Source organism: Cimex lectularius, unplaced genomic scaffold (assembly GCF_000648675.2).
Source record: "Cimex lectularius strain Harlan isolate CLEC.00 unplaced genomic scaffold, Clec_2.1 scaffold136, whole genome shotgun sequence".
Classification (NCBI taxonomy): Eukaryota; Metazoa; Arthropoda; class Insecta; order Hemiptera; family Cimicidae; genus Cimex; species Cimex lectularius.
The window spans coordinates 654,700-678,954 of record NW_019394223.1 but is presented as its reverse complement, the minus strand read 5'-3'; the positions used below and the strand labels follow the sequence as shown (position 1 = coordinate 678,954).

Genomic DNA, 24,255 nt, shown 5'->3' with positions numbered 1-24,255 from the left:
TGAACCCACGACCTTCGGCTCGGTTCGAACCCAGCTCGTGACACTGACTCTTTTATCTCAACTTAAAACCTTAATTAATTGGATGATATTAATTGGTCAAGCGGACCATGAAAAATAGTGAATTTAAAATTACCATTTTACTCAAAATGAGCATAAAATACTCCTGTATAACAAGAATTAATATAATTTATGGGTTTGGATTAAGAATAAAGTCTATATAATCTGCATGGTTTTACTATGTAAAATTTAAAAATAAATGTTTGAAATTTTCAAGTAATTAATGGATCTCCTGCTATTACTTCGTCTTCAATTCCACATTCATTTGTACCTCTTCGGATCTTGAAAAATCCATGATCACCCCAGTTGGTGTTCCATGAATTCGCCACAAGCCAATACGGTTCATCCTGTAAGATGTTCTTTCCCCATCCGATGATCCGTACTGAATGGCCTCCCAAAGCGTTGCCGGTCGTCTGATGATAAACACCTGAAAAGAACATTGTACATATTATTTTGAAAATATTTTATTATAATGCAATCGAATTAACAAACCGGATTTGTATACAACGAAATCTTCATAAACAACAAATGCAGCTTGGACTGGGCCATTTTTCATTATCTCTCTTTGAATTTGCTTTGTATCTTTTGGTAGGTAGTAAATATTATTTACTGAAAATTGTGAACTTTTCTATAATCCTTTAATTTTATCCAATATTATAAATCAAAAAGATTAATAATTGTTTTAAAGTACCTACCTTTTCTATGGTCATTATAAAATTTGACATGATATCTTTTATTGACACAAGTTTTGACACATTTTGGAGTAGTGTGTTTCTGAAATATTAAACACTGAGGTTGTTTGCTTTGGGGGTTGTGTTGACAAGGCTTCAGTTGGTATGGTAGGCAACCCTAAAATTTAAACAATTGCACAATAAATGAATGTAAAAATTCCCCGTTTACTTCTAATTTACAGAATGCGAATGATAATCTCCTCCGGTGACAATGCCGTTCTCCTCAAAAAATTCCCACGCCTTATAATCGAGCCCACCATTGCAGCCATCACCACACTTTTCACAGCATGTCAATAAGTGATAGGACGAAAATGGTTTTGAAAAATTTCCTTTGGAAAATATGCAATAACGGTCAGAAAATGTTGTTGCAGCTGCAACAGCCTGAATGCAAAATTTTTATATTATTTATTTGCATAGTTATATTTCATTCTTAATTGTTTTTCAGTGTTTATATTAATTTTGTATTTAATAGAAAAGATTCAATGCAAAAAAAATTAATTATGTAACACTACCCAGCCTGATGCACAAGATCCTTGATCCCTAATATGAGGAATATAACTGCATTTAGGCCAATTTTCTCTTGAATCAAACTGTTCTGGTATTGGTTCATCATCTTTTATGTATCTATACTCCTTAAAACTCCTTTTCTTCGGAAATACAGGATTTAACAGCTGTTTAATATAGGCAATCGGGATGTCATCAGCAAAGTTCTGTCCAGCCTGTGTACAACGCAAAAAACTTATGTATCTACATATTAACTGTATCATGAATTACATACTGTCCAACTTGCATTGGCCGCATTCACATTTTTTATTAATAATTGAGTATTAAATAGACTGCTGGAGTGTGCTGAGACACACCCAACTAACAAACAAACCCAAACACACTGGCTCACTCCCATCTTTTAAATACCTCAATATCATTTATGTTATCATGACAGATCTTGAAATATAGATCTTGAAGTCTCCTTGTGATTAAATAAATCACTTCAAAGTTATTAAATCATTATCAATTTTATTATAAGAGCTGTATTTAAAAACTGACTAAAATGTAGCTCTCATAATTTCATTCAATGCACAATAAAATTCAATTTAATTCATAACTCTAATCAATGGAGATCATTGATATTTAAAAAGCCTAAGTAAAATACTTTTATATATTTATATCCACTGTTTTATATATTGTCGACTGATCATACTTTACGTCAATTTGTCCTTACCATCAAAAGTGCAACATTTTAATTTTCGTTTACTCTCCAAATTTGTTTAGTTAAATGTGTACCTTACTATGTAATGAGGCATCGTTAATTGTGGAACTGATCTGATAGAGGTGAACACAGCCGGTCTTTTTTTATTGTATTTCAACTAAGTTAGTTCAGTTCTAAGCAATCCCAGTTTGGTGTTGAATACCAGCCAGGAAGGTCATACAGGCTCACCATTTAAAACTGGGTCATACTGCCCTTTTTTCCTTACAATGGACTGATTTTCAATGGCTGTGGATGAAAACCTTACATGGTAAAGTATACCCTTGAAAAAGTCCCCTACATAACAGAGAAGACTGAGCCCCAGCCAAGCCATCCTCGCAGTGCCCCAACCTATGCGCTCCCTCAATTATAGTCAATTGATCCCACTAAATATCTTTTAATTTTCTGAGATGAAGTTTAGATGGAGTTAAGAACTCAATGTATTTTGACTTATCTAACATTAACCGTCTAATTTACCGATTAAAGGAGAGGGATTTTGTACTACTCGCGAGTCTTGAAAGTGCATTTGCATTTGCAGTTGAGGTATTGTCACACAACCATTTGCCAGCTGGTAGAAACCCTATCTTATGTAGATGGGATGGGAGGCTGTTGTAGTTGAGTCTCAATCTATATTAATAGTGGTAAAGAATTTTCTGCTCTTTTATGTTTAAAATCACAGTTTAGACTGTATGGTTGGTCGGGAGATAGAAAACTGGAAGCCTTTGTTTTTGATTGATATCTCATATTCTTATTGCTATTTATTTACACAATAGAGACAATGTGATATAATATCAGAGGCTAAAATATTTTTTATGGTACTTCCCTATAGTGGTGAAGCACAACAGATCTATTCAGAAGGTCACCTTTCTTAATATATCAACCCAATTGTTGAACATTGTTGCTGTGAACTTTAACCAAGAGCAGATGAACTGTGAAGTGTCTTCTAGAAGATAGCATAATATTTTTGATCTCTAGAATACTGGGATCCTCAGGAATACTTCTTTACTGATGTCAAAATATTAAGGCTATCTGAGAAAATTACCACATTGGTTGGTTTTAAATTCTTATGTACTTTATAGCTTCCTTTATAATTTATGGCTTCAGCAGTAAAAATCGTACAAAAAGGAGGGAGTTTAAACCAGATTTAGTACTCATTTGTTATATCTAGAGTTGCCCTAACCCCGTATTGGGATTTTGAGCCATCCATACAAACGACCATAGCCAAGGGGCTTTGTATGGTCTCAAAACAGCCGATAATGTATTCCTGTTATCCTTACAAATTAATTTGACCCCGAACCCAAAATTCTTGCATCTTTGCTTATTGCTTATTTCGTACTTCTTTTTTTTATAAACTTTGCTACATTACATGATAACTTTATACCACTCTGACCCTTAAATTGTACTATTACAGCAATGAGCAGATATTTTCCAATTTTTACCATTTATCTCATCTTAACATTTTTTGAGCTGAAAGCTCGCTTTCATGAAAATGGCCCTTTCTTAAGTTGGTCAATTTGGGAGAGACCACGAAAAGAGAAATAAATCTTTTACCATCCTGAGGGATCATTGGATAATGAGCACCCCATTTCTATCTCTTCATATGGTTGTTCTTAAGTTTTAGAATTTAATGGTTAAATTTTGCTACTATAATGATATTTACGATTAATTAAGGTTTTTAGTTGAGATAAAAAAGTCAATGGCATGAGTGGGATTCGAACCCACGATCTTCGGCTAGATACGCCACTGCTCTACCACTTGAGCTATCGTGACCTCGATCCACTCGGACACTAACTTCCCATCTCAACCCCACCCTTCAAATTTTCCCTTTAGTTAGTGTCCGAGAGGATCGAAGTCATGTTAGCTCAAGTGGTAGAGCAGCGGCGTATTTAGCTGAAGATCGTGGGTTCGAATCCGGCTCATGCCATTGACTTTTTTATCTCAACTAAAAACCTTAATTAATTGTAATATATTAATTGGTCAAGCGGACCACGAAATGAGTGAATATAATGATTTTTGTTAATTATAGAATGAATAACCTATCCTAATCTTTTTATTTACTGTGCACTACTTCTTTTCTGTCTCTGGGAAAAGTAATTTATGATTTTGTTATGGTAGATATTTCATATTTTACATGCACATAATCCCTCTACAAAGATGAGTGCATTTTGTATTTGACTTGATAAAGTAACATTTAACTTAACCAATATTTAGCACTGTAGCTTATAATAACAATTTTCAGTCTCCATGCAGCAGCCTACTGAAATTTATTTTTCTTGAACAAATTCTGCTATACCAGTTTTCCCTTTTGGTAGATAATTAGCATTAATTGTTTTGTCTATTATTTTCCTCGTTGTTGATTTGATTGATTTATATAAATTCAATGCCACACATATATACAAATATGTAGAGTATTGAGCTTATGACTTATTGCAACAAGCAGCGAAAATCACTTAATTTGGATTTAGGCAGTCAGAGGTCAGACCCATTCTACGGTTGAAGAAAAGATCGAAAGGATGTCAACAGTTAGGTCATTTTAGTCTCCAATACATGCAGTTTTTAATCCTACGCACACTTAACATTTGCACTCATTCTTAAATACATTATTTCCTATTTAAATACCATTCACTCAGTTAGGATGGTGGTGTTCTTTATATTCCTCAGATCACCCTTTACACTTACTATATAACTTAGTTTCTCACGCTAATTATTACGATCTTTGCATGAATCCCCTTCACACGAAGCAACTCGTTTCCTTACGAGTTATAACAAAAAATTATGTCCAGGCTCTCCCCTCCAGGCTGGAGGCAGGAAAGCGAGAACGGATAGTTCAGTCTAGCCTAGAAGAAAAACAATAAGAAAAAAATCCAGCTGAAAGCCAGTCAAATCAGATTTGTATCCACTTTGATTTTTATTAATATAAATTATTTATGTTGTGTGGCCCATTTTCATTTATGGTTTTTTGTTTGGTATTTTTCATTTTGGTTATCAAGGTTGATTATTTTAATTTTGCCCTTCAGGCCCATATTATTCCCATAGTATCTAATTATTCTTATATTGTTAATTTGTAAGCAAAGGTTCATGTTTTGTTGTTTTATATTTTTTATATAAAGTTTTTGATTCATAAGGAAATACATTTTTGTTTTAAAAGAAACAAAATAGAGGTGTCCCTCTGCAATTGTGTTCATATTTTATTTCAAATCAAAATTCCTTTGATTTTGAGGCAGATCACCGGCCTCAAGGGGGTTAATCAAACCTTAAAGACAGAATATAATCATTCCTTAAAGGACCCACAATAAATAGTGGTGGCAGAGCGTGGTTTCTTCCTGCAAAATGTGGCGTGAACACACAGGAGTGTGTTTGTGATGCGTATTGCGCTTGCTTTTTTTAACCATTTTTTAAATTTTTTTAATATTATTTGTTCAATGAGCGTGACAAAATAATTATATAAATTTAAAGGGATTAAGAACAAATTTGTTAATTGAATGCAATTCTATTTTTCCAAATTAAAATTCCTGTGACAAGTTTTTTTCTTTTACTATGCTACCACCCACCTCTATTTTGTTTCTTTTAAAACAAAAATGTATTTCATTATGAATCAAAAACGTTATATAAAAAATATAAAACAACAAAACATGAACCTTTGCTTACAAATTAACAATATAAGAATAATTAGATACTATGGGAATAATATGGGCCTGAAGGGCAAAATTAAAATAATCAACCTTGATAACCAAAATGAAAAATACCAAACAAAAAACCATAAATGAAAATGGGCCACGCAACAGAAATAATTTATATTAATAAAAATCAAAGTGGATACAAATCTGATTTGACTGGCTTTCAGCTGGATTTTTTTTTTATTGTTTTTCTTCCAATGCCTAGGCTAGACTGAACTCTCCGATCTCGCTTTCCTGCCTCCAGCATGGTGGGGAGAGCCTTGACATAATTTGTTGCTATAGAGTATAAAATGAAAATGAAAAAAATACCTCTGCCACAAACTCAAACAAATTAATTGCAAAAAGTCAAAAATCAGGACCTGATCCAAATAAATTATAACAATAACCTTCAAAAAATAAATGTATTCAGATTTAAAAAAAAACAAAAAACTAAGTGATCTATGACATACGCAACTAACTCCTTGCCATTTACAAAAAAAAGAGCAGGTGCCTTCAAACAAATTGAGAGAGAGTCCTTCCTTGTCCTTTGGTGTCTCAGCTTGCACTGCTGAGCCTGCGGTTGGGGATTAGCTTATCCTTTGAGATAAGCTCCTCGTTTTTGAAAATATTGTTATATAATAAATACATTTACTCTCAAACTACGCAAAAGAGAACTCAAAATAAGATATCTCTCAATACTGTAAATAATTACGCAGTTCTGTTTTGTCCAAAAATAGGAGACCCAAATATTCGCTGCCAAGTTCAAGCATAATTCTCATATTGGGTGGCACTCCTACATGCTCTCTACATGGAGCCAAGAAAGTCACCCTTCAATTAAGTGGGCCACATCGAGCAACCTTTCTCTACATGCTTTGACTCAAAAGTAAGTGTCTTGGTGTCAACCTTGCCTAGGCCTATCCTTAATCATGATGCTCTGAAAAGGGATTAGTTATGATTATAGTTATATGTGTGTTTCTGTAGTGACAGGTTGTTTAATAATTGTGTTGAATTCTTAAGGAGTGGTTTAGAATGAGGTAGTTTAGAAAAACACCTTTTTCATTTTTTGCTGATGTTTCAACCTTTATTCGGGTCATCTTCAGAGCTTAAGTGAATTACAAAACATATGTTGATTGGAAAAAAATACAATATAGATGTAAATGTAAACTCTGAACCAAGTATTTTATACTCACATAAAGTGTGAAATACTTAATTCAAGTATTATGTATTATGAATTAAGTGTGACACATTGAACTACTTTTCTCTACTTGCTGGACCCATTCATGGCTTTGCCCAAAAGTAAATATCCATGTCAACCTACTTTGGCCTATAGAAATTATGAATGATGGAGTGAGTGGGTGTTCAATCCTTTTTTTTAAAGATAGTTCCTACTTATAAGTGAGTTCTTACTGTGAGAAGGAACTATCTTTTAAAAAAAAGGATTACCTTGGCCTATTCTTAATCGGGTGAGGATTATTCCTCTTATACAATTCAGTTACTCCAAGGGCCACCAAGCAACCAAGCTCTTGACATGTAGAAGCTTTTCTGCTGAACCAACCCACTTGGTCTTTTGCTTGAATTGCTTAAACCATTTTTCATTTTTAATGTTGCATCTGTTTTTCTGAATATTTTGTGAATACGCCCTTGAGATTTCACTACTAGCTGTATTTGGTTGAAAAATATTTATTCTTTAAGGTTATTTATAGGGTTTGATTAATGAAGACTGCTAAATATACAAAGCTACTTCCATATTTGAAAAATTGTCGATCTATCATACAAATCATGAAATATAAATATGTAAAATGAATATTTATTTTCAGCATTATATTATGGAAAATTTTGTAAATAAATAATTACTGATGTATTAAGTGTCAAATTATTCAAACATCTGGAACACCGGCAATAACTAAACTTTCAATTTTACATTCGTTTTGCCCTCGAGCTATCTTGAAAAGGCCTTTGTCGCCCCAGTCAGTGTTCCACGAATTGGCAATTAACCAGTAAGGTAAGCCATTTTCTTTGCCCCAGCCAATTATTTTGACTCCATGTCCGGCTAAAACTTTCTCGCTTGTTTTCTGGTAAACACCTGGAATTTCAAAAGACTTAATAAAAATAATATACGATCAGTTAGGCAAAATCAAATACCTGACTTATAAACTGGAAAATCATCGTAAACTTTAAATGCAGCTTGCACTGGGCCATTTGTCAATATTTCTTTTTGAATTTCTTCCACATCTTTGATTACTTTGTATGACTTGGCTGAAAATTTATATAATTAATTAAATAGTTTGATTTTATATTAAAAATAATGTTGGGTTTAGGCCATTAGGTAAATAAATGCAGTTCTTTTGTTGGGCTTTCAAGGAAGAAAACTTCTTCATCCGTACTGTAAAATATAAATAATAATTTTAAAATGAATTAAGGTTTTTAGTTGAGATAAAAAAGTCAATGGCACGAGCGGGATTCGAACCCACGATCTTCGGCTAGATACGCCGTTGCTCCACTTGAGCTATCGTGACCTCGATCCACTCAGACACCAACTTCCCATCTCAACCGCACCTTTTGAGTTTTCCCTCCTTTTTGCCATTTTTCAAATGTCGTGTAATCAGATTGGATTCTCGGCAACAAATGAAATGGCCAAAATGGCAAAAAGGAGGGAAAACTCAAAAGGTGGGGTTGAGATGGGAAGTTGGTGTCTGAGTGGATCGAGGTCACGACAGCTCAAGTGGTAGAGCAACGGCGTATCTAGCCGAAGATTGTGGGTTCGAATCCCGCTCGTGCCATTGACTTTTTTATCTCAACTAAAAACCTTAATTAATTGTAATATATTAATTGGTCAAGTGGACCAAGAAATTAGTGAATTTAATAAATAAGAAAATTGGTTCAACGGAGGTTTCAATATTAACTATATAAGTGTANAATCCCGCTCGTGCCATTGACTTTTTTATCTCAACTAAAAACCTTAATTAATTGTAATATATTAATTGGTCAAGCGGACCACGAAATTAGTGAATTTAATAATTTTAAAGTTTATTTTGTCTTGTGTTTCCGGTTAGCCACAACAGATACAACAAATTTAAACATAAGGTGGGAGAGGTAAGCCTTCTATTTAACATACAATCATCAACTATGATGAGACAGTTTCATCTCAAATGCAAACTGACCTCAATTTAATAAAAAGGTGGTGAATGTCTGCTTGTCAAACCAAATACTGTTCACAAAGAAAATGAAGCTTATCCTGACAACACCCTCTTCTATAAAAAGATAACTTTCTCCAGGGAAGTGAAGTATCTAACAATACTAGATCAAAATGTAACTGAAGAAACATAGACAAAACAATACAAAAAGCAAAGGCTATAACAAGTATGGGACTGACAGTATAATCAACAATTTGACCTCAGATCATATATGGAACTCTTATAATTTATACAGTGATCAAAAACTGTAGAAAAGAAGACACAAGACCAATTAAAGAAACTACAAAACTTGGAATATCTTTACAGCACAGAGGCAATACATGCCCTATTTTAACATGGCACATGAAAGTTCAAACATTCTCTTAGGACAAATTGAAATTAAAACTGAACCTTAGAGTAAGCTATCAGAAAATCTTAAAGATAAAAATGAATGAAATTGCAACAAAAATATCTGAAATAATTATCAGCCCTTCCAAACATGGAGTGATGAAAAAGTCAAACGCCAAAATTTTGACCTAGCAAAACTTCTACATCAATTTTACAAACTAAGATCCATTCAATAGAACTATGTACACAAGAAATACATATTTACACATTTATACAAGATATACATATTTTCAGTGTCGAGTAGTACTGAAGGGCTTAGACGTCTCCTTCAATTCAAAGTAAGTCTGATGGGGTCTAATATACCTCCAGCTTCTGAGGAAATTAAATCAGGTAACTCTAATGTAGGCACATGAGGTGATTGAAAGCATTGAATAGGCTGATAAATTAGCAAAACCTGAAGCCAACCAAAACTGCAAACTGGCCAGCAGGCTAAAAAATGGACGGAAAAAGAAATAACTATGCACTGAATGAATTCACCTGGCCCTATACAACAAAAGAAGTTTCTTGACATCTTAACTGGAAAAAACCTACCTTACTCTCAATAAGCAAGAATTATGGAAAGTAATATATGTCAGTCATTGCCCATTAAATTATCACTTCAAAAAACGGGAAAAATTGAGATAGAAATCTGGCAATTCTATCATGAAAAAGGATTAACACCAAAACATGCCCTATGTGACTGAAAAACATTAACCTTTATTACAATTAATTTCAATGTGAAATAAAGGCTAGCAAAATTTATAATATAACAATAAAACGAAAATATTAAAAAAAAGTTTTTGTTATAAATATTGTTTCTTAAATACAGATAATTTTTCTTCAATATTTATTACATTAAAAATATTTAAAATTTTGTATTAAATTCTAGAATCTGTTTAATTATTAAAAGGTGAGAACTTCTTTTCCTCAATTTTATTTTCTGCATTTTTTGGGAGGCAAAGCAGAAATGCATCAACTTGTTTTTGTCTAGTTCACCATGGACCAAAAAGTTTTAATCTAACTCTCCAAGTGATGCAAATAGGGGCTTAATTAACTATTTTAAATAGCAAGATACTCATCAATGTACATTTTTTGATGATGAGTCCAATGATTTAAATAGTTTTTCATTTGGATCAACCGGTCTCAAGTACCACCACATCCTGGCAATCGATGTTATGTGAGAAAATTGTTGCAAAGTTTTAAAACATTTCTTAAATTTTTCAGCAGAATGAGCAATTATTGTTTTATCAATTAAACTAATAAATAAATTGGTTCTTGGTTGAAGAAGGTGAAGAAGATTTCGCTTTTCGAAAAACAATGGTTAGAAATAGGTTTTTGCAAATAACTTGAGAATGGTTGTTGTAAACTAAAAATTTTCTGCATCGTTGAAATCAGTGTCAAAAACCCTTTCAAAAAATATACGTTGATGATTATGTAGCCATTTAAAAAAGTTAAGCTCATATCTTGGAGAGTTAGATGAAAACTTTTCATGGCTCATGAGAAACAAGACCAAAAATAAAAGTTCACATATCTCAGGGTTTTTCCCAAAAGTTTTCTTTTTTTAAATAAATAATTTACCTTTTGCATAGTCTCCACTCAGTGCCTTAGGTTTCTTGTAATTCAGATTAGTGCAGTTTCGGCAAGGTGGCGTTTTTGCTCTGTGGAGTAAATCACATTTTTGTCTTGTTCCTTCAACATAATGTCGGCATGGTTTGATTTCATAAGGTCGACACCCCTGATGAAAAATAAAAGATTAAATTTTTAAACAATAATTACTATAATGTGTAGAGTAAATTTCTTACCACGTGGGAATGATAATCACCTCCAGTTCTTACCCCTTTCTTACTCAAATATTGCCAAGCCTTGAGTGGATTTCCACCATTGCAGCCATTGCCGCAGAAGCTGCAACAAGACAACAAGTCAGCAGAAGAAAGAGGATGGTTCATTTTTCCTTTGGTTGCGATGCAAAATCTATCTGACAAAACTGAAGCTGCTGATACTGCCTGAGATCATTGCAATAAATACAAAATTAAACGTTAAATAATAACTAGACACAAAAAGATGATTTAATTGAAAAACTTGCCCAACATGATCCGCAATTTCCCTGATCTCGAATGTGACCGATTGAACGGCAATTTTGCCATTTTTCCCTCGCATCAAAATGCTCAGGTATTTTTGAACTAGAAATGTTCAACCTTTCTTTTGTGTATATAAGTCCATTTGTCTCAAACGTTGCTCCTAACATATTTTTAATGTATGAAAGATAAACTTTTTTGGGAAAATTGTGCCCAGCCTAAAAAATAAAAAAATAGACAAAATGTTATTATTTAAAAAATATACAACCTACATAAAGAATTCAATATTTCATATATTAATGCATGTAAAATCAAATATCAAATTTATTATTTTAGCTAAATATTAAGCCAAAATAATTATTTTTCTAAATAAAAAAACAAACTAAATTTTACTCACTGTCCATGATCTATTTGCTGAGTTAACATTTTCAATTATGTTTTCTGCATTGTACAACTCAATTATGCTCGATTTGGTGTGTGCTAAAAGCAACCCAAAAAAAAGAAACCCAATTGACCTCATATTTCATTGATTTGTGCAACTGTTCAAGGTTTATTTATATACCAAATTTTCAATTGGATAGCAAACTCTTTAATTATCTCAAGCAATAATTGTTTTATTTCTTTTTTGTAATTACAGAATAAACACTAAAAGGCCAATTAATCTTTAGGAGTTTTGTTAGAAGTATATTATTTGGTCATCTTTATCTTTTTACTATGATAACTTCCTTGCTGTTAAAATGAAGATCACTTAAGAAAAGAATTTTTTTTTGTGTGGTGATTAGTGACTGTTAATCGATATTTATTTAGAAATCGTGAGATGCGGTCTGGTGTGACGTAGGTTTCAGAAAAACATTTTCTTTATCGTGCCAACACAACTAACTGGCCAACACAGCGAGGATAGCAGACTAGGGTATCAGTAACACCAAATTACTTGCAATGCCCCCATATTCTTCATTGATCACCCACAGGCCATGATTTAATGCTTAAATTTTCACAAAATAAAAAATATATTCATAAATAAAACATAAATGTTCACAAAATTCTACTTTTGTTTTGCAGGATTAGGACTTAATTTCATTTTTTTTTTTCAGTGTCCTTTCAGTGAATTTAAGATAATAAAAACCTAATGCAATAAAATTTTACCTTAAATAAGACCTTTTGTATGATCTATTGTCGTAAAATTGAAGTTAAGGATAAAAGCCGAGTTCAAGATTTTGGGAGAAAGAAGGCAAGGGATCAGTGCGCAGGAGGTGATCGCTGGAAGATGTGGAAGATGTGTCTGTTCTTCTTCTTTTTTTCCTTTTTCTTTTGTTAACGGTTTTGGTGTTGGTCCTTACCCAACAGTTCTGTGGTGCTCAATGTATAATTCTTTCTCTAAATAAATTGTCTTCCCAATACCCTCCCATTACCATGTATCTGTCCCTTCCACATGTCCCTTCTCTTCTTCACTTAGCTACCACCTACATAGGTTGCAGCCATGGTCAGGAAGGCGTAACATCTCGTTATTCATGGCAATATGTGCACAGACTTGTTTCTGCTTCTTCAAGTTTGTAGATATGCCTCCAGAATCTATCACTATATCTAGTCCTAACACGTCCTGAGTTTAGTAGTTCTGGTGTTAATATCTGAAACGGTCCAGTAAAGAACCTTTTTGCATGCTTCTGGAATACAATAGAGCAGCCACATGTGGCTCTTTGAAGGATTATTTGTGGCTCTCCATAAATGTACCCCTTTACCCTTTTCATTTTTGTGCTATTACATTTTTAAAAATTATTATCGTTCCGTATGTGTTTCAAAATGTCTTTTAAATTACTGACAACAAATATGAAAGACTAAGTGCAACATTGTAACAAATTTCATTTCCGTTTTTTGTACCAGAATCGAAGTATCCTGAATTAAAAAAGGCTGCTTGTCGAATTATTTCATATTCGGAACAACTTACTTATGTGAATCATTTTATTCCACTTTAAAATTCGTGAAATCCAAACACCGATCAGTATTAACGAACCAGCATCTCAAAGAATTACTGAGAAGTGCTGTCACCAATTATTCACCAAATTTTAAAGAATTATCAAGAGAAGTAAAATAAATGTGTTTAATTTTTAATATTTAAATTCAATACACATAGTTTGTACTTTTATTTATGTTTTCAATAAATATAATTTCTGTAAAAAAAAATTTTAATACCTTTTTTGCATACATTTTAAATACGTATTTAATTGCGGCTCGCGAAAAATTTCAAATTTTGAAAAATGGCTTGGACTATCAAGGAGCTTGGCCACCCCTGCAATAGAGTGTAATATCCCTTATTCCAGTTATTCCTAAATATTGTAATTTAAAAACTCTCCTTGTTCCGACTTCCCAAGATAAGAACTTTACTGACACCCTTCTCTCCCACCTTTGCTAAATCCACTCCTAGACCTCCCACCAGGGTATATAATAGGAATGATGGTAATACTTGAGGAGTCTGTTTCCCGTAAGCCCTCCACTCCTGTAGTTATTAACTTTGAATACAGAAGTTAATTTTTCCTCTGCCCGTATAGTTCTACTTCTACCCCAGTCTCCACCCCATAATCCTGGTGTTGGTTATCACAAGAGGTCTTATTCTTTATTATTAATCACATTACAGGAATATCCTAACTAGTGAAGTCAATTACGAAATATATATTATACTAATCAAGATTATTTACTTTGAAAATATTTACTAATATCCCTTTTAAGCAAATAAAAAGATCCAAAGATTTCTAAATTACACTTTTTACAAATTTCATTAAAACTCTGAAGATGAGAGAGTTCCAAACTTAGCATACACAGTCTGGTGAAAATTCAGGTAAACAGTTGATCGTTCCTCTGAGCATGCAAAGGAACAGAGAAGTTAATATTTTCAGGTAACTATGGACAATGAGAATAGACCATTCAGCAGTTTACAAAAAACATAGACCCAACATAATGGATTGATCTTCTGATGAAAATGACTTTCGAGTTGTCCCTCTGCCCATTGTGCCCTGGTTAAAGTGTAATTTTATTGTACACAATGCTATTACATGGCCGTAAATGTAAAGTTGAAAAAATAAAATAAATAAATGATAGACTTGAATAAATTCTTTTAATCTAGATTAGCATATAAAGCTTAAAAAAACAATAATGAATTTATTATAATACAACAAATAATAATAATTTCATCAATTTTTAACATTTATACATCTGGTATACCACCATACACATTCGATTCGATTCCACACTCATTTAGCCCTCTTAGTATTTTGAAGAGGCCTTTGTCGCCCCAGTTTGTGTTCCATGAGTTGGCGACAAGCCAGTACGGAGTTCCGTTTTCCGTTCCCCAACCAAGAAGCCTTATAGCATGATCTGAAAGTAATTTCCCAGATGTATGCTGATAAACACCACTCTTGTAGTATGGAAAATCAGAGTATATCTTGATCGAGGCACCCAGAGGTCCATTTGTCATTAATTCTTTCTGAATTTCTTTTACGTCTGTGCTTAGAGAGAAAATTGTTTTCACTGCAAAAGAACATAAATTAGGGGAAATCTTTATAATAAATTTTTGTTTATTGTGTTACATTTATGGCGGTCATTTTTGAAATCGGTTTTATATTCAGAGTTTAAACATGTCTTTTGGCATTCATCTGTTTCAAATTCTGGTAAAGTTGCACAATCGGGCCTTGTTCCTTTTGTATAGTGATCGCATTCTGGAACTTGGTAAGGTTGGCAACCCTTCAACAAAATTAAAATCATTATTTCAACTTATACTTTTTTTATTTTAAATATTAAATTAGATGAGGTCTGGTGTGACGTAGGTTTAGAAAAACATTTTCTTTATTGTGCCAACGTTTCGATCTTTATTGAGATCATCTTCAGAGCTTAAAGTGTTTGTTTCTGCATAGATGTGTCATTACTGTGTGTCATGTTGAGAGGAGCAATCTCAACACGACACACAGTAATGATACACTACCCAGAAAACAAACACTTTGAGCTCTGAAAATGATCTCAATAAAGATCGAAACGTTGGCATGATAAAGAAAATGTTTTTCTAAACCTATGTCACACCAAACTGCATCTTACTATCTCCAAATAAATCATCAATTAATAGTCACTAAATACCACACATATTAAATCATATTTCACTTACAACTGAACTGTTGTAATCACCCCCCGTGACCAAACCATGGTCTTTCATATAATCCCATGTTGGATAAGGCATTCCTCCAGAACATCCGTAGCCACAAAGAGGGCAACAAGTTAAAAGGTTGTGAGAAGAAAGTGGAAGTGTAAATTTTCCACCTGAAAATATGCACAGTCTATCTGAAAAAACTGCAGCAGTTGATACAGCCTGTGAAATAAATTTGATCAAATGCTGATTTCTATTGTATATGTACAAATTAGTTGAATTATATTGCACGGTGAAATTACCCAGCAAGATCCACATGATCCTTGGTCATGAATATGGCTTATGGTTGGACAATTCGGCCACTTTTTACGAGCATCGAATTCATTTGGAAGTTCATCGTCACTTGTTACACGTTTGTTCAATTGCAATAGGATTTTAGGCTCATCTGATGGTATGACACCAAGAAGTTTTTTGATGTACCTTAATGGTGTATCCTTAGCAAAGTTATGCCCAGCCTTAAAATGAAATTAAACATTAATTTAGTTATATTATATTAATTATATTAAAATTGTATAATCTTCAAATTGTCAACAATTAAACTTTATATAAATGCACATTTCAAAAAACTGAAATTTTAAAAAATTCATACCTTCCAGGTTGTGTTGGCAGAGTTGACTTCATTTATAATTGCTTCAGCGTTAAACAGTTCGACAGTTTTTGCATTCACTGCACATATTAAAAACCCAAATAATAGAAGAAGATTCATTCTAAAACTGAAAATTTTATAAACCTATTTTGTCTGTTCAAGAATGCATATTGAATTTCTTACATGTTTAAAATCTTTCCTGTTTGAAATCTTACACTGAATTACCATATTTCAGTTGGTGCTATTTATTTTAAACCAATCCTACGGTACTTCAGATAGCTAATCATTGAGACAGCCGAAAATGAGGAAATTTTTAATTTTGTCCATTGATTAAAATTGTGCACTTCAGAAAATTTGCAACTTATCTTATGACAATTTTTTTGCCTAAAATAAAACAAGTAATCTTTAATGAATTAATTAAAATATAAATTATCAATACTTGATAAGATACATTTTGATAACTGTAACACATATGTACAGAATTAAGCTTATGACTTCATGAATCACCTACTCTGGGTTTTGGTCTGGGTTAGACCTCGGTTCTACCTGTCCTCCTGCTGTTGAACTTTTTGCTCTAAAGCTGTCTACAGCTAGGTCATTTACTTATTTGTGTATACATAACATTATGCTACAAATTGTCAATATAATTTTTCCTTATAATAAATTATTACAAATCTTAATAATATATCTTACAAGTTCTATAAAACAATCTAATTTATACAAATACATATTTTTAATTCATTTCTTGGTGCGATGGTAACCTATATGAAATGCTATGAAACTTTCTACAGGGTTAATTATTCAGAAATTGTGATGTATAGTCATGTATAGAGTGCCGACACGCACGACACAACACGCAAGAATGGCACAATTACACAGAAGACAAACACTTTGAGCCCTGAAGATGATCTCAATAAAGATCGAAACGTTGGCACGATAAAGAAAATATTTTTCTGAAACCTACATCACACCAGACCACATCTCACGATTTCTGAATAATTATCAATTAACGGCCACTAATAACCACACATTTCTACAGGGTGTTAAGCGTGGCCTGTGGAAATTCTTCTACAACATATGGGATATGAGCTCCTATACTGACTAGTGGCATGAAGTGCTTTCATTCCTATCCTTAAGGAAGGCAGGGACCTGAATCGAGCATGAGTTACAGGCCGATATCCCTGGCAACCTGCCTGTGCAAACTCCTGGAGTCCATGATAAACAGTCATTTGATCGGTTTTCTTGAAATGAAAAGGGTTTACAGCCAGAATCAGGTGATATTTTGTAGACATCGTTCTAAGGTTGATAATGCTGGCCTCCTAGATAATGACATTCAGAATACGTTTCAGAATAGAGAACTCACTGGTGATACTTTGGAAATGTCAGAACATTGGAATCAGAGGCAAATTACCTTGGTTCTTCGACTTTCCTGAGGAAGCTAAGGTTCTGTGTCATACTGGGGTCCATGTTCTCCAGGGGCTTTGTTCAGTAGAACAGAGCCCCTCAGGGTTCAGTGATAAGCGCTACATTTTTCTCAATTGCATTGAATGGTAACACTGATCGTGTCCTCTGAGCAATCCGATGACTACTATATGTTGACGACCTCTGCTTTTACCTTTTGCAAATAGACATGGCAGAGGTCAGAGAAAATGATTCAGTTAGCAATGAACATTGATGCTAGAAGAGCCAAGGAAATCAGATTTCCCTTCTTTGTATTGAAATCCGCATGTGCACACTTTTCCAGGATGAGGAGGGCCCACTGCCTTCTGCATATCTGCTTGACGGGTGCCTCAATAAGGTCAGTCACCAAGGTTTTTCAGTCTCATGTTTGATCAAAAGTTAAGATGACAGCCACCCATTGATTTAGTCGAGGAGAAGGGAAGAAAAGTTATAACACTTTTGAAGTTTGTCAGTCACTTCAGGTGGGGACATGGAGACCCATGGCTTGCAGCTGTGCTTGACATTATGCTATGGTTCAGTGGCCTATATTTCAGATTGAAAAATGTGACTGCAGAGGCTCAATAGGCTCTACTATCAGGCCTTCAAGCAGTCTCCTGTGCATTAGAACAAGCTCTTTGGCCAATCTAGGCTGCGAGTTGGGAGTGCTACTGCCCGAACTTGGGAGATATATCTACCAATTATCCTCAGTTATGCAGCAGAGTAACGCAGACCTTCTTTCTGGTGTGATCCTTGAATGCCAGTATGGCAGAATGTACGAGGAACTTTAGATCCAGATACATCCCTTAGGAATTTGGTGAAGTCTTGGGGAGGGGAGGGATTTTTCCCCCAAGAGTAAGATTTTTTTTTTCAAAATATTCATTAACAATATTTCTCCTTGTTTTTATTAAGTTAATTTGCTCTTTTTGCTGATGACCTGAAGGTCTATGCCACTATAACTTCCACTCATGTCGCTGAGCTTCTGCAATAATCGTGTTGAATGGTGTTCATGCAATGGCTTGTAACTAAATGTAAATAAGGATAAGGTGGTTAGTTATAATCTTGGGCAAAGTGTCTTCTACAATTATGCCATGCAAGGCATCTGATTTAACAAACAGACTACCATTAAAGACCTTGGAATCACCTAATCTACCAACCTGATATTAACTTGCATTGCTCTTAAATAGAACTATAAAAAATTTTAATGGTGCAGAAATGATGATTATACTGCTTAAGGCTAAAGTCATTCCCATTTTATATATTACGCAGGGTGGGCGACCAAGACCCGAGGGGTAAATACCTAGGTAGACTCATACCCCATCCCTAAAAGGTCCGGGACTTGGTCGGCTCACGAGTCCTGCATAAACCTCTTGGACCTGTTCACAAACCCCAAGATTTTGAACCATTTTATCTTGTTTTGTAATGACTTAAGACTGGCCTGATTGTCGGGAAAAAATCTAATATCTTTTCCCTTAATCTTGTTATCCATGAGTATTCTGCAGCAAACATTGATAGCCCAGACCTCTGCCTGAAAGACTGAGGTGTTATTACCAAGAGGGGAGGAGATGAAATCATTCCCATTTTAGAATTCTGTTTAGTTGTTTGGTCACCAGATCAGAAAATACTAAGTAATTCAGTATAAAATGTACAGCAATGATTTATTCGCACTCTCTGGTTCAAAATTAACAGAATATACTCTACATACACCAAATGAACTTATTATGGAAGAACCACTAAACATAAGATAAAATAATGACCTGATATTTCCTTACAAACTCTTAAATAATATTATTGACTGTCCACAATTAATCAATTTGCTAAATTTCCATTTCCACAGTATAATACCAGACAAAAATATTATTTTCAAAATCTAATTATAATGTAAATTATTTAAAATTTAGTCCAATTCCTTGACTCATGGAAACGAGCTACAAATTTCCTTTACATTGTGACACTTTGTACCTTTACTTAAATTGGTTAAAGCTTTTTTTTTTAAATATTGATCATGGCAATTGAATTTGATTTGTTTATATATTTTTGTTGTTTCATTACAGTTGTATCATTCCTTGTCCCTTCTGTTATATTTGTTTTTACATTTCTGTTGTCTTCTTTAAATGTTTATCATTCCTTGTCACTTCCTTTATATTTGTTTATACATTTATACATTTCTGTTGCCTTTAAATTTTATCATTCCTTCTCACTTCTTTTATATTTTTACCCACATGTGCATTATGACACAATACTAACAATATTTTATTTGTGTTTGTCATGTTAGATATGTCCATATTTTTAATTATGTTTATATTTTTATTATTATTTATTTTTCAATTGTTCATTTCTACTTGTGTATTAAAGAACTTGAAACTGGGTATATTTACCCACATAAATAAATAAATTTGATGACAGTAATGTTGAAAAAATGAAATAAATAAATGACAACTAAATTGTTTTAATCTGTATTAGTATATTATGCATAAAGCAATATTAAAAAAATATATAAATAGTAACAATTTCAATGGTGTAGAGTTCAAATCTTCTTTAAGGTCTTAACTAGGTGAAAGAAGTTTTGAACTCTACATTGATTATCTGCAGATCGATCTACAAACATAATTTCAATGGTTTTTAACAGTGTTTATACATATGGTTCGCCACCTTGCACACTTGATTCAATTTTACACTCATTTTGCCCTCTTAGTATTTTGAAGAGACCTTTGTCACCCCAGTTTGTGTTCCATGAGTTGGCAACAAGCCAGTACGGAATTCCGTTTTCCGTTCCCCAACCAAGAAGCCTAACGGCATGGTTTCCAAGATATTTCCCAGATATATGCTGATAAACGCCACTCTTGTAGTACGGAAAATCAGAGTATATTTTGAACATGGAACTCACGGGCCCATTTGTCATTAACTCCTTCTGAATTTCTTTTACGTCTGAGCTAACAGAGTAAATTGTTTTCACTGGAAAAGAACATAGATTAGAGGAAATCTTTTAATTAATTATTTTCCTTGTGTTACTTTTATGGCGGTCGTTTTTTAAATTGGTTTTGTACTCTGAGTTTAAACATGTCATTTGGCATGGAGGTGTCTGGAAATCAGGTAAAGTTGCACAATCAGGCCTTTTTCCTTTTGTATAGTGATCGCATTCTGGAACTTCGTAAGGTTGACAACCCTTCAACAAAATTAAAACCATTATTCTTATAATATTAATTCTTATCTTATATATTTTAATTTTAAATGTTAAATTATATTTCACTTACAACTGAACTGTTATAACCACCCCCAGTGACCAAACCATTGTTCTTGAAATAATCCCATGCTGGAAAAGGTGTTCCTCCGTCACACCCATAGCCACAATCAGTGCAACAAGTTAAAAGGTTGTGAGAAGAAAGTGGAAGTGTAAATTTTCCACCAGAAAATATGCAGAGTCTGTCTGAAAAAACTGCAGCAGTTGATATAGCCTGTGAAATAAATTTGATCAAATGCTGATTTCTATTGTATATGTACAAATTAGTTGAATTCTATTGCACAGTAAAATTACCCAGCAAGATCCGCATGATCCTTGGTCATGAATATGGCTTACGGTTGGACAATTCGGCCACTTTTTACGAGCATCGAATTCATTTGGAAGTTCATCGTCGCTTGTTACACGTTTGTTCAATTGCAATAGGATTTTAGGCTCGCCTGATGGTACGACACCAAGAAGTTTTTTGATGTACCTTAATGGTGTATCCTTAGCAAAATTATGCCCTGCCTTAATATGAAATAAAAAATTAATTGACTCAGTAAAATAGACTCCACGGTAGAGTGTTCAATTCCCACCATCACTCCGGGAATTTTTGTCCTGTCACCCTCCCCAAAAAATGAGATATAATACATACATTCTGGCTAATATGTAAAGCATGAAGCCTCTAAAAATTAATTAAACACCAAAGACTTTTTAATATTATTTGCATTACTATTACTATTTTTTTTGTTTTTTTAATTTGCATAACTTCTTACCATATTAATAGAATATGTAGTATTGAGCAAAAACCAAAAGTAAGGGACCAAATGGATATTGGTCTGTTTAAAAAAAGAAACAGAAATAAATTTTATATGTAATTTAAAATGGGAGTTTTGCATACATTTGCCTTCCAAATTAAGAATTTTAAAAAGAAAAATTAAAGCTTGGATGGCAATAGGATAATATCCATCATATAAATATCCATAAGGGATCACTTACTTTTGTTATTGCTGTGATTTTTACAAAAATTTTAAATTAATATTTATTTATAATATTTATTAAAGGCTCAACCTTTCGAGTGATTTACAGGAGTTACTGGGTCCCCAGTGTTTCTTTCGAAGAGCACTTTTCAGCTTTCTCAAATTTATTGGAATTTATAATGAGATTTAGGCCTTTTCCCAAATTGTTATACCATTGAATGCCTGCTAATGAATGACCATTGAATGAGAGTTGCAAGATTTCTTTTTTCAGAAGTTTTTGAGGCTGCTGGAGCGGAAAAATGAAATGGAAGAAAATACAAATTGCGGGGTAATGAACTGCAATGCTTAAAATCGCAATTTAAATAAGAAAAATAGCTCCCTCAAAAAAAAAAAAAAAAAAAAAAGTGTTATTGGTGTTATTGTGTTTTGTTTCTTATCATTGTTATGTAGAATTAGTTTATGTATCATATTTGAATGGAAGAATAAAAGGATAAGGATGAGCCTATACTCATGCTGTGACTGTTGCTAGTCTGACTCCATTATTATTATTATTATTATTAGCCATACAAGCCTATGGGAAATGTTAAAAATTATGGAAGAAAAATTCACAATTCTAATCAAAAAAGAAACAGAAATAAATTTTGTATGTAATTTAAAATGGGAGTTTTGCATAGAATTTTAAAAAGAAAAATTAAAGCTTGGATGTCAATAGGATAAATTAGTTTACGAGTGAATGTTTCGAGTCAGAGCTTTATAGCACTCAGAAGAGATATAGCTAACCTAAGATAGAAGGTTTGGATGTTAGGGCATGAAATGACCTTAGCCGTTAAAATGCCCTNATCGTTAGATGAGGTCTGGTGTGACGTAGGTTTAGAAAAACATTTTCTTTATTGTGCCAACGTTTCGATCTTTATTGAGATCATCTTCAGAGCTTAAAGTGTTTGTTTCTGCATAGATGTGTCATTACTGTGTGTCATGTTGAGAGGAGCAATCTCAACACGACACACAGTAATGATACACTACCCAGAAAACAAACACTTTGAGCTCTGAAAATGATCTCAATAAAGATCGAAACGTTGGCATGATAAAGAAAATGTTTTTCTAAACCTATGTCACACCAAACTGCATCTTACTATCTCCAAATAAATCATCAATTAATAGTCACTAAATACCACACATATTAAATCATATTTCACTTACAACTGAACTGTTGTAATCACCCCCCGTGACCAAACCATGGTCTTTCATATAATCCCATGTTGGATAAGGCATTCCTCCAGAACATCCGTAGCCACAAAGAGGGCAACAAGTTAAAAGGTTGTGAGAAGAAAGTGGAAGTGTAAATTTTCCACCTGAAAATATGCACAGTCTATCTGAAAAAACTGCAGCAGTTGATACAGCCTGTGAAATAAATTTGATCAAATGCTGATTTCTATTGTATATGTACAAATTAGTTGAATTATATTGCACGGTGAAATTACCCAGCAAGATCCACATGATCCTTGGTCATGAATATGGCTTATGGTTGGACAATTCGGCCACTTTTTACGAGCATCGAATTCATTTGGAAGTTCATCGTCACTTGTTACACGTTTGTTCAATTGCAATAGGATTTTAGGCTCATCTGATGGTATGACACCAAGAAGTTTTTTGATGTACCTTAATGGTGTATCCTTAGCAAAGTTATGCCCAGCCTTAAAATGAAATTAAACATTAATTTAGTTATATTATATTAATTATATTAAAATTGTATAATCTTCAAATGGTCAACAATTAAACTTTATATACATGCACATTTCAAAAAATGTAATTTAAAAAATACATACCTTCCAGGTTGTGTTGGCAGAGTTGATTTCATTTATAATTGCTTCAGCGTTAAACAGTCCGACAGTTTTTGCATTCACTGCACATATTAAAAGCCCAAATAACAGAAGACAATTCATTCTAAAATTGAAAATTGACCATTTAATATCATTTGGGTTAATTTTTTTTTCCAAAATTTGCATAACTTCTGACCATATTAATAGAATAGTACTGGTTAAAAACCCTTTGGTTGGGACTAATTGGTCAGATCGTAGTACAAGCAAAATCTTATGACTTTAGAGTGTTAGTAACTTTCATTATTGTTGAAGATTTTAAATTAATTTTTAAAATAAATATACCATTATTGGTGGTTTTATAAGTTTATTTATGATTAATTATAACTATGGCTGATGTTTCCTGGACTGCAGCAATTAACATAGGTGGGGTTGAGGAAAAAAGAACACAACCATTCTTCCAGAGGGAAAGAGAGTGTAACTATGCACTTTTTATCTATTACACACTATTAGAAATTGCTATGATAGTTTATAACTGTAACATGTATATATCTTAATTGAAAGTATATATATTTCAAAAAAATTGAAATAAAAAAAATTAATACCTTCCAGGTTGAGTTTGTAGAGTTGACAGCATGCAATTGTTGCATTCAAAAGTTCAAAACTGAAAATTTTTTAAAAACATATCCTACTTCAGATAGATAATC

At 33.2% G+C, this 24,255-nt stretch overlaps 4 protein-coding genes across 4 annotated transcripts; all 4 read right to left on the bottom strand.

The window, feature by feature from the left end:
- Positions 1-216: 216 nt before the first annotated feature.
- LOC106663804 (cathepsin B-like cysteine proteinase 3) lies at positions 217-1,720 on the bottom strand. Its single transcript, XM_014388895.2, has 6 exons — positions 1,567-1,720; positions 1,301-1,507; positions 969-1,169; positions 753-906; positions 550-666; positions 217-484 (listed from the first exon to the last, which is right to left on the bottom strand). Exons 1-6 carry the CDS (start codon positions 1,687-1,689, stop codon positions 270-272), a joined length of 1,017 nt encoding a protein of 338 aa, XP_014244381.1. The 5' UTR covers positions 1,690-1,720; the 3' UTR covers positions 217-269.
- A 5,758-nt stretch (positions 1,721-7,478) lies between these two features.
- LOC106663936 (cathepsin B-like) lies at positions 7,479-11,874 on the bottom strand. The gene is made up of 6 exons (XM_014389189.2): positions 11,720-11,874; positions 11,331-11,540; positions 11,050-11,250; positions 10,826-10,982; positions 7,830-7,943; positions 7,479-7,770 (listed from the first exon to the last, which is right to left on the bottom strand). The coding sequence occupies exons 1-6, from the start codon at positions 11,840-11,842 to the stop codon at positions 7,565-7,567; spliced, it is 1,011 nt and encodes a 336-aa protein (XP_014244675.1). The 5' UTR covers positions 11,843-11,874; the 3' UTR covers positions 7,479-7,564.
- Positions 11,875-14,452: 2,578 nt separating this feature from the next.
- On the bottom strand, positions 14,453-16,387 carry LOC106663944 (cathepsin B-like). Its single transcript, XM_014389201.2, has 6 exons — positions 16,278-16,387; positions 16,098-16,221; positions 15,751-15,963; positions 15,470-15,670; positions 14,901-15,054; positions 14,453-14,841 (listed from the first exon to the last, which is right to left on the bottom strand). Exons 2-6 carry the CDS (start codon positions 16,212-16,214, stop codon positions 14,519-14,521), a joined length of 1,008 nt encoding a protein of 335 aa, XP_014244687.1. The 5' UTR covers positions 16,215-16,221; positions 16,278-16,387; the 3' UTR covers positions 14,453-14,518.
- Positions 16,388-19,964: 3,577 nt separating this feature from the next.
- LOC106663793 (cathepsin B-like) lies at positions 19,965-24,255 on the bottom strand. Its single transcript, XM_024230331.1, has 6 exons — positions 24,154-24,255; positions 23,558-23,675; positions 21,067-21,279; positions 20,786-20,986; positions 20,544-20,697; positions 19,965-20,486 (listed from the first exon to the last, which is right to left on the bottom strand). Exons 1-6 carry the CDS (start codon positions 24,183-24,185, stop codon positions 20,164-20,166), a joined length of 1,041 nt encoding a protein of 346 aa, XP_024086099.1. The 5' UTR covers positions 24,186-24,255; the 3' UTR covers positions 19,965-20,163.